Source organism: Maylandia zebra, linkage group LG20, assembly GCF_041146795.1.
Source record: "Maylandia zebra isolate NMK-2024a linkage group LG20, Mzebra_GT3a, whole genome shotgun sequence".
Lineage (NCBI taxonomy): Eukaryota > Metazoa > Chordata > Actinopteri > Cichliformes > Cichlidae > Maylandia > Maylandia zebra.
The window spans coordinates 2,513,056-2,527,365 of NC_135186.1; the positions used below are offsets into that span (position 1 = coordinate 2,513,056).

The window sequence follows — 14,310 nt, forward strand, 5'->3', positions numbered from 1 at the left end:
AGCAGCACTCTCCCCTACATGGACCTCTGATTGGCTCAGACAAAATGACTCTCTGTGAAGTGCAGCAATTCCACAGGCAAACTACCTGATTGTGCCAAACTTCTCCTGATAATAGCAGTTAATAAAGGACAAAAGAAAGGCTGTGTAGAGCCAGATCCCACAGTTGTGTAATATGTGCTGTTAGTCTGATTTTAGTCTTAGCTGATGACTGGTACGGTAAACAGTTTACTGAGTTAAAACTATTCTCGATCAGCTCCCACTTCATGTAAAAAAAAAGAAAAGAGTCTAACTCACATTTAGAGTTTTGACCTTCATTGTTCAGGGTGATACATGCGTCGTCAGGGACGTCAAAGCTGTTTCCCATTAATCTGCTGAAAATGAGGCTCACCTTAAATCAAAGTTCAACATGTGTAGGCATAAGAGGATATTGTGACATCACAACCAGTTTGGAGGCCAGATGTGCAACTTAAAACCTCCGGAGCACACATGAAATCGATTGACTTTCCATTGAACATATATGTGTTGAGGCAACAGTTAGAGTTTTAAAATATTTCACTGTTTATTATGGATTCATCAATGAAGGAGAAGTACGGTTAGGTCAATAATGTGTTGTGCAAAGAGTTTTTGTAGCGTTGCCTCTGTACACCGCCACAGATTTGAAATCCAACAGTCAAGATGTGACTGACGTGCACACACGCCTGCTCCTATAGCGTGGGCTTGATCTGGTTAGATGCTGTGAAGCTGTTTTTCTTAACCATAGAAATAATTCTGCCATCATGTACTCCAGTTGTCCTCTCTGGTTTTTCAGGCCTGTTGGGAGCTGCTGACTTGATCACTGCATTTATACTTCTTAAGAATGTTGTTTCGGCCATTCCTAATTATTTTATTATCGCTTTTATTTATTTGGCTTTTTCAACCTAACGTGGTCTCTCTAACTTGCAATGACATCTCTTAAGAGCCTCGTGTTTTAAAAAATAACAATAAAAACTATAAAATAAAAATTCTAACTTTGAATCGACCTCAGACATTATGTTTAATTTGTCCTTTGAGTTAAAAATGACTGTACAGAAGCAAAACTACAAAAGCAGTGTCTCTGTCAACAAATTGAGGATCAAACTGTTTCAAGAAACCTAGCAGGGCTCTTAAAAGGACACATCACCTCCAAATCAAACACAGGAGTTTGTGTGAGAATTGCCTCGTTCTACCACATTGCACTCACCACCCACATCAAACGCAGTGTCTTGGTGCTTTGAGCACCAGAAGTATACTCTGTAGCTTCCTTTTATTCAAGCAGACAAACATCTTCAAAACTGGGCAACTTACCCAAGAACAATGATTGATAAATACGGACTCGCACATTTGATTCTGGGGCGAACTGTCAACTTGAAATTGAGTTTGAGCCACAGACAAGAGAAGATAAAAGCAGCACGCTCGTAACCGTGATACGGTTTTCGAATCATGACCGACATGCGCGACAATAAACAATAGCAAGGAAAAAAATGAGCAAGGCAAAGCAAATGTATACTCTGGTATCTTTATTGATTGATGCAGTGTCAGGAATAATTCAATCATTCAACACTTTTGCACCTGCTTGGGTTTTTCTGTCTTAAATTTCCTCCTCTTCATATTATACTCGGTTTTTTTCTCAGAGCAAATCGCCAGCTGGAATGTCGTGCAGCCTCATTTAATATTTTTCTTTATTTGAAAGTTAAAATCAGAAAATAGTCGCTGAAAGAGGGAGGGATGTTTAGCCACATCAGAACTGCTAGTGCATCGGTGTCACAGATCAAAGGTGAGATACTTGAATGCTGGATATTTCTTACATATAAACCTGTTATCAAAGAGAAATGAAACCACTGGCTAAATAAGGCCACGAAAACTATTTTCACCGAACGGAATATAATGCACGTCACACACGCACACACAAGCTGCTGTCAGTTATCTGCCAACACGCTGACCCCGTTATCTACAGGTGTATCAACAGCGCTTTTGGTTTCACCTCGAAAACCACGGTTCCACTTTCCCGGTTACATCAACATATATACAGTTGCGCCAACATAGAAAAGCATGCTTTTGCATATTAGAAGGTTGTTCGGTAAACTTTACACTAAATCCATAACATTTATTAGTACAGCATTGTTCCAACCAGCAGCAGTGATTAAGACTAACAAATGTAGTCTGAGGAAACAGGCTATTATAATTCGCTTTTATTACAGATCTTGTACAGTATTAACATGCCTTACGATGCAGTATTACTATCATCTTCTCTCCTTATTTTATTTTTTTGTGTGTGAAAAAAACTCCCCAAAATAAACCCAAAACAAAAAATGCAACAGTCTGATCTAATTAGCTAATTAAGGAAAAAATAACTCAACAAAATAAAGAAACACTCCATTAAAAAAACAGACAACACCTTCTATACAATAACAGTGAGTCTAGAGTAATTTTGTGCAACATGAAAAAGTGAGACGCGCATGATGTCATGCCGATTGACGGTGGATAAATCAGCATGAGAAGCGATGCTGCACAAACGGATCGAAAAAACAAAAATAAACATTCAAAACTATGTAAGCTCTCTTAATATTGCCAGTCGCATGCTGTGTTGCATCACTCTCCACAGGGCAGGCCAATAGCAGCATTTTGTTTCTGAGCCACAGAGCTGGTACAGAGTGCCTGTTTGTCATCTGTATCACTTTAGATATCACACCTCGCTGATGCCAGACAAACTGTTTTAACCCCGTCTGTGCCAGGCAACTCAGCTAGAACAAATCTTTATTTACAGCAGCGGCCTGTTACAAGCCCACAAGCCAGTACTGGGATATCTCCATGCAGATTGGGAAGCAGTAATGTACAATGATACTGGGGTTTCTTTTCTTTTTCTGTTTTTAACTAGCTGCCTTTAGCAGTAAATGCACATTAGAATAAAGAAAAAGAAACTATATGAACCAAAATAATCAATAAATATCGATATTAAATATATTGTTTCCGACTGTCCAGAAAGTAGACACGTTTTGTTTAATTCAACATAAATAAAACTAAATCATAGCTAAAAGTTTTGATCTATGAAGAGCATAATTTGGTTGCAGTATGGACAGTTATATTACATTTATCTGTACGAGTATAATAGTAATAGTACTCCCACTATAATATTATGACATTCTTTATAATTTACACCAGGTCTGTAGTTTCTGAGGGAAGGCTGCTCTGCCGTCACGATTTGAGATCCATCACAATTGCTGAGCTAATTAAATGTTGGTGGAGGTCTGCAAAGTAGAGCAAATTCATATACCTTTACAGTAATATCATACAGTACATATTTATTTGTTTATAGATTGTAAATAACTTAGATAAAATTTGCTTGTAAATGATTAAAAATGCTCACCACAGATTCAAACAAATCAAATTAATCAAAGAACGGAAAAAAAATAAAGAAGTATTTCGAGGGTAGATGGTGGGGGGGAGATGGGGGGAGGGGAGAAAGCCACTGAGAGTCACCCCCTGGGAGCTTTTCAGCATTTTTCTTCTCTATGTAAACACAATGGAACCCCTATAACCACAACCTGGAGCTGGCACCCAGGCTCTTCCCCACTTCACTGACTCGGCCCTTCACTTTTTGTTCTTCAGCTGATTGGCCAGCCAGTCCAGACCCTCGTACAGGCCGTCCCCACTGGTGGCACAGGTGGCTTGAATGTACCAGTTGCGGTGACGTAAGGAGTGCAGGCCCAGCTTGTCTGTGATCTCTGCGGCGTTCATGGCGTTGGGCAGGTCCTGAACAAAATCACAGAGGACAAAGTGTCCGTCAGGAAGTTGGTGAGGCAAGAGGCGTAAAAGCAGGGGGGAACGTAATGTGGCGGATACCTGTTTGTTGGCAAAGACTAGAAGAACAGCATCCCTCAGCTCGTCTTCAGCCAGCATCCGCATCAGCTCCTCTCGAGCTTCGTTGACCCGCTCGCGGTCATTGCTGTCCACCACAAAGATCAAACCTGCAGGAATAAGTTGAAACCGAACAAAAACAATCAGGTCACATCACATTGTTAGGAAAGCATATTGTCAAAGCATGTTTATTGGTTGTCCGGGATTTGAACATGACTAAGATGATGATCATTTGAAACATCTGGAGCCTGTATGCAAATTACATCATCTGAAGGATTAGTCAGATTTTGTCCTCAGGTGCTGGGGGCGAGCGTGCGCTCCAGGATCCGCAGCAGGACTGGAGAGGCCTTTTTTAAAAAAAACAAACAAAACTCTAACCATGCTGGCTGGTCTTTCACCTAAGATGCTTTTGATGCATCTCACCCTGGGTGTTCTGGAAGTAGTGTCTCCAAAGAGGACGGATCTTGTCCTGGCCACCCACGTCCCACACAGTGAAGCTGATGTTCTTGTATTCCACTGTCTCTACATTGAAACCTGGGGTGGAGGAGACAACAAGCAAATAGACAATGGGTCACATAATCTCTAAGACACATGTTTTGTTTTTTTTTATTTAGAGGCAGACAGTCACACACCAATTGTGGGGATGGTAGTGACGATCTCCCCCAGCTTCAACTTGTACAGGATGGTGGTTTTCCCTGCAGCGTCCAGCCCCACCATGAGAATCCTCATCTCCTTCTTGCCTATCAGGCTCTTCAACAGGTTCCCAAAGATGTTTCCCATGATGCCTCGGGAGGAGAGGAGGTGGGGGCACAACTGCAACAAAACTGTTACACGGGCTGCTTTGTTGCTATACATAGCAACAAGCAGACAAAACAAACCGTGAACCACGTTTAGAGAGTCGAAACCACACACACACGCGCGCACACACACACACGCACACACACACACACAAAGAAACATGTGGTGTGACAGTAGCTGTTCAAAAACACATCTCAGCATTGGCACCTCCCTTACTGCTCGCAGCCGTGCCCCCTCAGAGGAAAGCCAGGAAACATATACTTCACACCCCGGCAGGCAGCTGACCTGACTCGAAAGCTGCTCCTTTACAGTGACAGCTCACTGGGAAAGGAGGCAGCCATGCTGGATCTCTGTTATGTGGCTCAGCTTTCATGTGGTGCTGAGTAACCACCTTTTTATGCTCTTTTTAGGCAACTGAAGATATGCCAGGGTAACACTCATTTCATATTACGTTATTATGACACATAACCTAAGGCTGTCTATGGTTGCACACAGTCAGGCTCACAGAGCTGAGGGAGGAGGGTGGCCCTTCAGTGGTAATGGGCCCTTTACAGGCCAACCTTGCCTGTTAACTTGTGCTAACACACACTACACGGGTCGCATTGGTTTTTAGAGGGTTATTTTAAACTAGCAGTCTTCTGTGGGGCAGTGAAGTATCCCTCTTGTGTGTTTTAATGACTGGCCGCTTTTCCTCTGACTAGCTAGGTTTCCATTCATTTCTATCAAACGCACGGACAGCAGGTGCTAGCGTAGCCCGTTGCAGCTGCAGTGGCCGCACATCCACACACATCTGTCATAACGCGAGGCGAAGACGGCGGATGCTGCAGTCGAAGCAGGCGATGAATTTTGAACCCAAATCACGTTTCTTTCGGCTCGATAACATTCACTTTCCGAACATAATCTGCTTGCTATCCTGTGAGCTAACATCGTCGGTATTTAATTGAAAACATAAATAAAATCTCCGGGTCAATTTGTGTGCTATAATCCCCCCTCTTACAGTCACGACAAGCGCGCCAGTCGGCCTCATGTCGTACATTAAGGGTCGTTCATTTCCCCCCTCGCAGCATTTAAAAGGCAACTCAAGCGGTGATAAATGAAACCACCTTTTTAGCGCTCGTATACCTCTTTCAGCAATTTCACCATTTGCATCTCGTTCACACTTACCCGTCAACGGCAGGAAGGGTACCAGCTGGATTCAGGCGAAGGACTGGATGATAGTCTCGCGATGAGCTGCAGCTGTGACACTGCGCGTTCTCGCGGTACTTGGATTGCCAATCTCTCATCGACCGGCGACTTGTTAAAAGCCAGGAGCTGCTGTCTCCAGCTCTGAAAAGTTACTGTATGCACCATCACCTTACAGCTTATTTGAGGCTTATCTTGTTTTCTTGAGGAACATCAAAGAATAATAAATAGTTTGATAGCGTTATTCCCACTATCTCACATATGACATTTCAGAGGGCCCAAACCAGTTTTAAACGAGAGCCTGCAGGCAAGCACGCTTGAATAATTAAAACAGGAATCATCTTAATGAATAAGTAAATGGCTGACTGTAACAGGATGCCAAGTGATACTTCCTGGCAGTGTTTCACAGATAATGAGGTGACAGGAGGGGACAAAAGCATAGACTGAATCGATGTTGCAGTTGGTTTACCTTTGAGCATTATTTTATTTATTAAAAATGTCAAATATTTCTATGGCTTTTTGGCGCCTATGCTATCTAATGAGATTGCTTCATGCACGTGAGTCCAAACCACTGCAGACTCACTTCCCTCATAGTTATAAGATGTTTTTCTTCTTTTCTGTAGCCATCTCTTTAAAATAAAAAAAGGTTCTGAATGAAGTTAAATAAAACCAAACCTGGGGTCAATGCCTTCTCTCTTTCTTGTTTTCTGTCATGCACTTTTGCATTGTACACTTGCAAACCGCACTGCACTTTGAAATTAAAGGACATTAAAAAAAAAAAGAAGTCGCCTAAAGAAGAAGCCAATGTGAACAAACGGCACTCCTTCAAACCGGCCCTGCAGCCATAGGTGAGTCCAACATTTGCCTCATTCCTCCTCCGTGCTGTGTGCCAGTCAGTGGTCCAGTAATAGATGTGTTTATCAATTCAGCGGTGGAGGCAGCGAGGAATAAAGAGGGGAGCAGATGTTTGCAGCTGCAGACCAGATTACGGGGTGGAGTGGATGGTGGGGTGAGCATGCAGGAGTTTGTGTGCGCGGGGAGTTTGGAGAGGGTTACAGGGGGGTTAAAGCGGGCCCGGGTGGTGGCAGGAGAGGTAGGGTGGGGAGTTATGACTTAAGGGAGCCTTTCCTCTGAAGTGTCTGCCAGCGTGCACCCCAGCAAACACAATCACAAGTCTCGTTGGTTCTGCTAGCTGAACTAATGAGGGCCTGCACGTTGAGGGCAGGGGCTTTGATGTTCTGGGTAGCTGGCTCCTTGTGTTTTCTCTCCCGCTCTCCTCTGCCTGTCCCACATCAAAAATGAAAGGGGAGTTGAGAAGCAGATGTTTCGAGGCATATATTTATACAGAGTACACTTTAGTCACCCCGTTCGCCACACTCGATTTGTCCTTTGCTTGTGCATCTCTGCCGTATGTGCAGCAAAATCTATCTCGCTATCTTCATATCCAACTAAACACACTAAATCGCCTTATTTATACATATAATCATGCTGTCAGTCAAAGTGGGTAACTTTTATCTCTCCTTACTTCCTCTCTCTCTGCCTGCCTCTCTTTAATTTCAGCCCAGTCTGGATGTCATTACTGCAGGGGGGGTGGGGGCAGTCAATGTGTTGCTATGTATGTGTCTCTGTCTGCAATGATGAAGGGGAGAATGGAGAAAGGGGCGAAGTAAGTAAGAGAAACAGAGCGAGAGAGAGAAAGCAATCCCAGGCTGTCCACCAACCTCTGTCTCACACATGGTTAGAAACAGTGACAGGAAATTCCCTTTCGCAGCAGCTCCAGGGTGAAATGATAAAGGAATGAAGAAATCCAAACCAGAAATCCAAGCCCTTATCATTCCATACCTCTTCGCTGTCTTCTTTTTTTTTTTTTGCTCCTTCTCTAAATACCAAAAAAGATCAAGTGCTCAATTCAGCCACTGGCGCTGTCATTCCTTCGGAGTTCAGGGATATTTACCAAAGTCCATGCAAACAGGACTTAATTGGCATTAAATCCTATGTGGCAAAAAAAAGCTTTTCCCAGCAGGCCAAGCATGGAGACGGTTTGGATTATCTAAGATATCGAGGAATGCTGCTATCATAAATCGAGTCAAGTGGCGACAGGAGCATTTTGCTAAATCTACAGTTCATTTGTGCGCAACAACATGCATGTTTTTGATTGAGCGTCGGGTGCCAGCGTTCCTACATGTCTTGGTACGTAAACCAACCCATGCAAGCATTTATGTGCATGTGTTTATATTTGTGTAGTCTGTCTCCCAGGTAACAGGGATACAGCGTCCCCAAAGCACGTGGTTCAACAAGTCCCTTCCTTGGCTATGAACTCTGGACAGATGATCCCCTTAGATGCTCGCACAGCAAAGACTGGTATAATCACCCCCATTCTCTGCTCTCTTGATGCTTCTCTCCAGTAATAAAAGTCATACTTTAAGGAAACAATATCCTGCAGCCATAAAAAGTCCTTCTCTCAGCATGAAGTGGCCATAAAAAAGGCTCTCACCTCCCAAATCTGTAGTGCACAGAGCCTACCCCCCATTTACACAGCAACAGACGCACACTCTTCAGCGTCATTTCAGGACTAAAGTAGGTCCATCTCTCACTTTGACATGTAGTACATGTGGGAAGAATCTAAGGAGTGCTCAGACTGATGAAATGGACAAAAGCAAGCACGAAATATCAAGAGCCCAGTCACAATTTCATAGGAAAGTGACACAAATCACAGTACAGTCATACCCAAGAGACAGCATTTTTGCTGCCACAATAATGATACAGAGTCATAAAAAACATGACCACTAGCAACCATACTCATGAAGTGATTACTATTGTTACCATTATATAAATATATAAATCTGAATCATTAGTCGTACAATCTAGAGATTTGTTGCTTCCAGTTTCCCATCTTGAGTTTTACAAGTGTACAAGCTTGGACGAGCATCTGAAAGTCCTGCATGTGAGAAAGCGCTGTGTCAAATTCATTCGCCCTTCCAAAAAAAATTTGTCTTCTTTGATCAGTAAAGAGAGATTGTGAGACAAGTTCCCAAATTAGTACTTTTCAGAGTCACACACGAGTATTATTTTGGTACAAATGGAGAAAGAAAATGAGACTGTTCTGTCTGCACACTGCTTCACCGTGCTGACCACATGGCCACCATCAATCTGTCATTCACTGAAAAAAGACAGGCTCTAGTACAATATTAATATTAATAATAATACATTTACAATTATAGACATACACATTCAAATAAACTGTTACTGTACAATAAGATGAGTCAGCTTGTAGACGCTGAAGCTCCTCTGCTGTTGCGTTTTCTTTCTTTCTTTTTCTTTGTGGGTCTCAAACGATGAAGTATGGGCCATTTTCATGGCTGAAAGGCCAGCGTCTAAACAGGCCATGGGAAGACAAATGACATGAGTCACCTCTTCAATCTCTGACTTGGCATTTTGAGAATAACAGCGTCTACAAAAAGAAAATAGATCCCAGATGATGGACTTAAAAAAAAGAGGGTGGGTGGGGGGTAAACAGGATCTCTGGGAGAGTTGCACAAGGAGCAAAAACAAAAGCTCGAACAACATGAGTGGGCGAAGGGACAGGCTCGCCATCTTGAGTCCTGGATGAGTAAAAGCCGCTCGAACTGAGGGGGGAACAGACTGACGTCTACTTGCACACGTTGACCCACTCTGTGTGACGACACTCCTCGCACAGCACGTAACAACACCAGTGAAATCTGCAATTGCAGCGCTCGCTGCGTGTCTGTTTGAGGATGTTGTGTCCACGGCCGCAGCACAGCGAGCTGCAGCTGTCTGTGCTGTAGCTAGTTTTGTTGCAGATTCGTCCGTGTGTTCCCGGAGAGTCTATGGACACGTCGTGCTCACAAAAGTCAGGAGACTTCTCAAAGTACACCAGCTCTCTGGACATGATTCGACGACGCCCTCCGCCGAGACCCCCTTGGGTTCCGCTGGCGCCGTTTTCTGTCCGAGGGTTGAAAACCCCATTATTCTTGTTCTGAGAGTTGACAAAAATGGCTGTCAGGAACTTTTCTTTGAGTATGGAGCCCACAAGACGGAACTCTGGAGACACATGCCAGCAGGTCTTAAACTGACAGCTCCCTGATGTGCCGTGACATTTGCATTTCCTTGTCATGTTGTCAGTCACTATCTGTGTAAAGAATAACACTGTAAGCAAACTCCAACAACAACCAAAATGATAATGAGTGCTGAAGGTCGGAGGGACAACAGCTGAAAAGCACAATATTCACCTGTCGTCCCACACGGTTGTTATGTATCCTCATGCGGGCGTGGATATCTCTTGGAGACCCCCGGGAGTCGAGCCAGTCCCTGGAAAAGCGATCCCCGAAACGGATGTCATGACTGCACCCCCCCCACTCCCAGGTGTCTTGCATAGAGCTTAGCTCATCCGGTAAGGGCTTGAGAAGGGCTGAGGGGTGGGCTGAGCGCAGGTTAGTGGGCAGGCTGCCACGATGACCATTCAGCTCTGAGGGTAATGACCGTGTTAAGTCGATGCCTGCCCCACCCTTCTGAAGCGTCTGCAGCTGCAGCTGTGTGAGTTTCAGCCGGATCTTGTCATCGTCCTGGCGACGCTTGGCCTCGCAGCCACACCCCCGCAACTTGCCCATGCTGCAAGCCGAGGCCACAGAGTGAGCCACGCCCGCTGCCAGCAAGGCCAGAGAGAAGGCACTCTCCCGAAAACCTAGGAGCAAGAAGAACACACTCAGAGAGGTTGAAACCATAAAGACTGCAGCTCTAAAAATGTCATTTACCTGTGTACAGCACAATCTGTATTCTCATACCTGCACTTTTCTACCATAAACCCCAGGATCACATACTGACTATCATTAGCCTGCCTCAGACTCTCACCCCTGTTGAGGATGGAGTTGTGGAGCGGCAGCTTGCCAAAGCCCTCCAGCGAGGAGCAGTTCCAGCGCTGGTCCCGGAGTTGGTGCTGGCATTCATGGATGGCCACTTGGATCCCCTGCAGAGCAGATGCTGTCACATCAGGGTTCCTCACACACATCCGCATCTGACGTTTACTGAGGCCTGCCAGCCTGAGGCACACAGAGTTAGGGGTTAGCACTGGATCTCCTGCCACCTTCAGGCTGAGGATATCATTACACAGCACCCTGCAGGGAGAGTGGGAGAAAGAGTGGGGAAGTGAGATGGTGTGTGTGTGTGTGTGTGGGGGGGGGGGTGTCATCGGAGATGGTCAACAGTTCATTAGTCAAGCCCAGAGGAATATGAGGCAATGGGAGGGGGTTCAGTACACTTAAGAAAAATACAAACCCAATAAATAATTAAGAGAGATATGATATAATTCATTCTTTATGGGAAATACACCTACCAATAAAATGCGTCCAAAAGTATTTGCTGCACTGTTTCTGCTCCAGTGTCAGTTGGTTAAAGGAGGGAAAATATAATTCTAAACAGATTATCCAGCTGAGAAATATCAAAAACAGATTTAATGGCCAAATGCATCTTATAAAGAAATAACGAGACTGAAAGTGAAATCACTTTGGAATTATTTTGACTCGTTTAAAGCTAAACCACTCAATTAACACTGATTGCACTTTTTTTAAATTTAACTTTACACGAAACCAGACTTCGAAATACAATGACTAATAATTCGTTTTTAATGTTTTTGTTTTTTTTAAAAATAGCTAAATTATTCATTTGAATAGTAACCTATGCAAAGAACTTCCCGCAACTCTGCCGAATCTCGTGTAGCCACAGTCTGCAACTCTCCTGGCGCTCTCAAGTGCACTTACGTGATTGCAGGTGACATAAGTGCTGCTGCCAAAATCAGGAATTGGTCCCAACGGAGTTTGTTTGATAGCTCCATTTTGTTGTGCGTCTTTCGCGACGTGACATTAAAACACTGGTAGTGATGGTCCGCGTCGAATAAGAAAATCGAAAGGACGATGTCTGCAGTATTATCGATGCACCGCCAAACGACCGAGGAGTGAAGACGGAGAACAGAGGAGGTCGGAGGAGAGAATGAAGTGGAGGAGGAGGGGGGAGGAGGGGGGTGAAAGAAAGAGGGGAGGGGAGTAGATGCCTCTACAGGCGGCTGTTTGCAAAATATTGGCCAGGATGAGAATTGGATCACCAGTTGATACTTTAATTATTCGATAACGGGATCATTCACCCAAGCGTAAAATGACGTCTCCAACATTTTACGCACAAGCACTTTACAAGCATTGCGGGACAGCGATTTCGAATTAAGCAGGTATTTAGAAATACTGGATCCAATGATCATATTTATAAGGATTAAAAAAATACATATTTATATATGCATGTACTTGTTCCTACTCTCTTTTGGTGTGATGGGAGGAATAAGGTAATTTGGTCCTACATTTTGGGGGAGAACACAGAAATCCTCGATGAGATGAAATATGGAAACTCAAGGAAGATTTTGTTCATAAAGCGGTGAGTTATTTTAAATAATGAAGGGGGAGGGGAGAGCTGCTGGTTCCACTGTACGACAGGGAGGCAGCAGCAGGCAGGCGGCTCCGCTAACAGACCCTCCAACAATACTGTTTTTAAGTCTTGTGCTCCCCCTTCCTCCCACCTCCATCAGAGCGGCTGCGCCTCATTGTTGTGCTTGAAACAACTTCACATTGTCAATCTAAAGTCTTTATTTCAAAGCAACGAAAGAAAAAAATGGCTAGAGTAACAGACTGTTATTTACAATGTTGTGCAATTACGACCGCTGACAAAACTCTAATGACAAATTATTTTTAGGGATTCAAAAGAACTGACAGACTAAAACACCTTATTGGAGACAACATATCTATTAAAAATCTTTTCTATGGTCACTGTTGAGTAAGCTTATGTAGCAAGTTGCCCGGGCCTTCAGTGTGGACGCGAATCAATCCGTATATCGATCCAGGTTATCCAAAATTAAACATAACATTGCTGCTGAGAGCGAAAGGTGCTTGTGTGCTACTTTCATAAAATTAAGTTAAAACCCCCCTCGAACACGGTTCGCTTAGTGACACCAATTCATCTAATCTCCTTCCATTCCCTAAGCTGCAGCAATGAAAAGTGCATTAGCATTCTGCCTTGGTGTGTATATCTAAGTGGCTTAAAAAGTGATTTGAAGTTGATTTGTATATAAAAGGCCCCCTTTATCCGGATTGAAGCTCTAATCTGCTCGGTGTCGCATGACTGCTCCAGGAAACCCGTTTGAGCAAATTCATATAAGGCTCGGGTAAAAACGTAGGGTGGCTGTCATTAAAGCCTTTTTTCTCTCTTTTTTTAAAGCCTACTTCCTTTTACTGTCATCTGAGGGAGAGACAGAGAGGTGCGGAGGAAGGGGGAGAGATTACTCAACCTACAACCTCTGCAATGACTAATGTGGAATATGCAAATTAGCAGATAAATGTCACAAAATGAACCAATATGGAGAAGTTTGGGGACATTTAAGCTTGCTCCTAGTCTGGGGTTTGATGGAGATGCCGCAAAGTGGCTCAAGCTGTGATTACACTGGGTTACATTGCGTCGAGGGAGGTCTGCAAGCCAGATGTTTGGACTGGTTTTTATCCTTAGTCGTCCCCCTCTTTTCCTGGTTCATCATACATCAAACTTCTGATTGGAGGCCATATTTCATGTCTTCCGTGTTTGAAAAATATTTAAGTAGCCCAGCAGGCAGTGTGAGTTATAGGACAATTACGAGCTTATTATTGCTTCTGCAGGCATTCACGTTTCGCTGTGCGTGTGCGCGTTCGCTCTTATATGATAAAGACGGCTGATAACACGTTTTATTGAGAGGAAAGTAACCTTAAGGGATAACATTCACTTTTAAAAATACATATATATCATTTACATGTAATAATGAATAAACTCGATCTGTAGGAGTTTAAGTGTGAAAAAAAGAACATGTGCAGAAATGGCCTTAGTCACTGCACATTTTAAGAGCGCATTTGGAGAGAGGAGGAGATGCGGTTAGGGAGTAGGCTAATCCAACCACCGGGTAAAAAGGGCAGTTTCAGATGGCTCATATTGCGCTGTAACTATACTGTACCGTGACACCAGCTTTGAGCAGCGGCGAAGCACCAAAGCGGGCGCACCCACAGCATCTGTACCAACTCATCACTGCTCCAGGGCTCCGGGGGAACTTCTCTCAGCAAGACTGGATGCGGAGGCTAGCTGCGCGGTCACTGAAAGGGGAAGAAAATACTTTTAGCCGTACACGTTTACAGGGAATCGATTCTGTGATGACCGTGAGATTCCACAATATGCGTAACACCGTGGACTGCCCTGCTTTTCTCTCCCTCTCTCTCCCTTCCTTTCTTTTTTCTGCTCAGTTGTTTCCTTATTCATTGTGCGTCCTATGAAGAGCATTAACTATCCCTCCCTCCAATCCTATTGAAAAGGCTCCGAAAAAAAAAAAACAGGGAGATGAGAGCAGCAAATCCCTTTTTTATTCCCCTCGTAGCGCTCAATAAG

General features: G+C 43.9%; 2 protein-coding genes across 7 annotated transcripts; both read right to left on the reverse strand.

Moving 5' to 3' along the window:
• Positions 1–1,518: 1,518 nt before the first annotated feature.
• arf3a (ADP-ribosylation factor 3a) lies at positions 1,519–5,899 on the reverse strand. 3 transcript variants are annotated; one of them, XM_004558780.4, is made up of 5 exons: positions 5,836–5,899; positions 4,506–4,697; positions 4,297–4,407; positions 3,859–3,983; positions 1,519–3,768 (listed from the first exon to the last, which is right to left on the reverse strand). In XM_004558780.4, exons 2-5 carry the CDS (start codon positions 4,651–4,653, stop codon positions 3,607–3,609), a joined length of 546 nt encoding a protein of 181 aa, XP_004558837.1. In that variant the 5' UTR covers positions 4,654–4,697; positions 5,836–5,899; the 3' UTR covers positions 1,519–3,606. The 3 variants fall into 3 exon arrangements, with proteins under 3 accessions (XP_004558837.1, XP_004558836.1, XP_076734490.1); XM_004558779.3 differs by having other exon boundaries at positions 4,506–4,720; XM_076878375.1 differs by lacking the exon at positions 5,836–5,899 and having other exon boundaries at positions 4,506–5,816.
• A 2,624-nt stretch (positions 5,900–8,523) lies between these two features.
• On the reverse strand, positions 8,524–14,006 carry wnt10b (wingless-type MMTV integration site family, member 10b). Of its 4 annotated transcripts, none has more exons than XM_076878721.1 (4): positions 13,886–14,006; positions 10,723–10,910; positions 10,104–10,555; positions 8,524–10,003 (listed from the first exon to the last, which is right to left on the reverse strand). In XM_076878721.1, exons 2-4 carry the CDS (start codon positions 10,883–10,885, stop codon positions 9,503–9,505), a joined length of 1,116 nt encoding a protein of 371 aa, XP_076734836.1. In that variant the 5' UTR covers positions 10,886–10,910; positions 13,886–14,006; the 3' UTR covers positions 8,524–9,502. The 4 variants fall into 4 exon arrangements, with proteins under 4 accessions (XP_076734836.1, XP_076734835.1, XP_076734834.1 ...); XM_076878720.1 differs by having other exon boundaries at positions 10,723–10,985; positions 13,886–14,004; XM_076878719.1 differs by lacking the exon at positions 13,886–14,006 and adding an exon at positions 11,628–13,594.
• Between the last annotated feature and the right edge of the window lie 304 nt (positions 14,007–14,310).

What these genes read in the sequence shown, in the direction of transcription:
- arf3a (XM_076878375.1), bottom strand. Translation starts at nt 4,872, where the DNA reads ATGCTGAGATGTGTTTTTGAACAGCTACTGTCACACCACATGTTTCTT. An exon ending in CACTACCATCCCCACAATTG is followed by an intron (nt 4,408 to 4,505) that starts GTGTGTGACTGT and finishes CCTCCACCCCAG; the next exon opens with GTTTCAATGTAGAGACAGTG. An exon ending in CTACTTCCAGAACACCCAGG is followed by an intron (nt 3,984 to 4,296) that starts GTGAGATGCATC and finishes TTATTCCTGCAG; the next exon opens with GTTTGATCTTTGTGGTGGAC.
- wnt10b (XM_004558778.3), bottom strand. Translation starts at nt 11,701, where the DNA reads ATGGAGCTATCAAACAAACTCCGTTGGGACCAATTCCTGATTTTGGCA. An exon ending in CAACTCCATCCTCAACAGGG is followed by an intron (nt 10,556 to 10,722) that starts GTGAGAGTCTGA and finishes TCTTGCTCCTAG; the next exon opens with GTTTTCGGGAGAGTGCCTTC. An exon ending in ACAACCGTGTGGGACGACAG is followed by an intron (nt 10,004 to 10,103) that starts GTGAATATTGTG and finishes TTCTTTACACAG; the next exon opens with ATAGTGACTGACAACATGAC.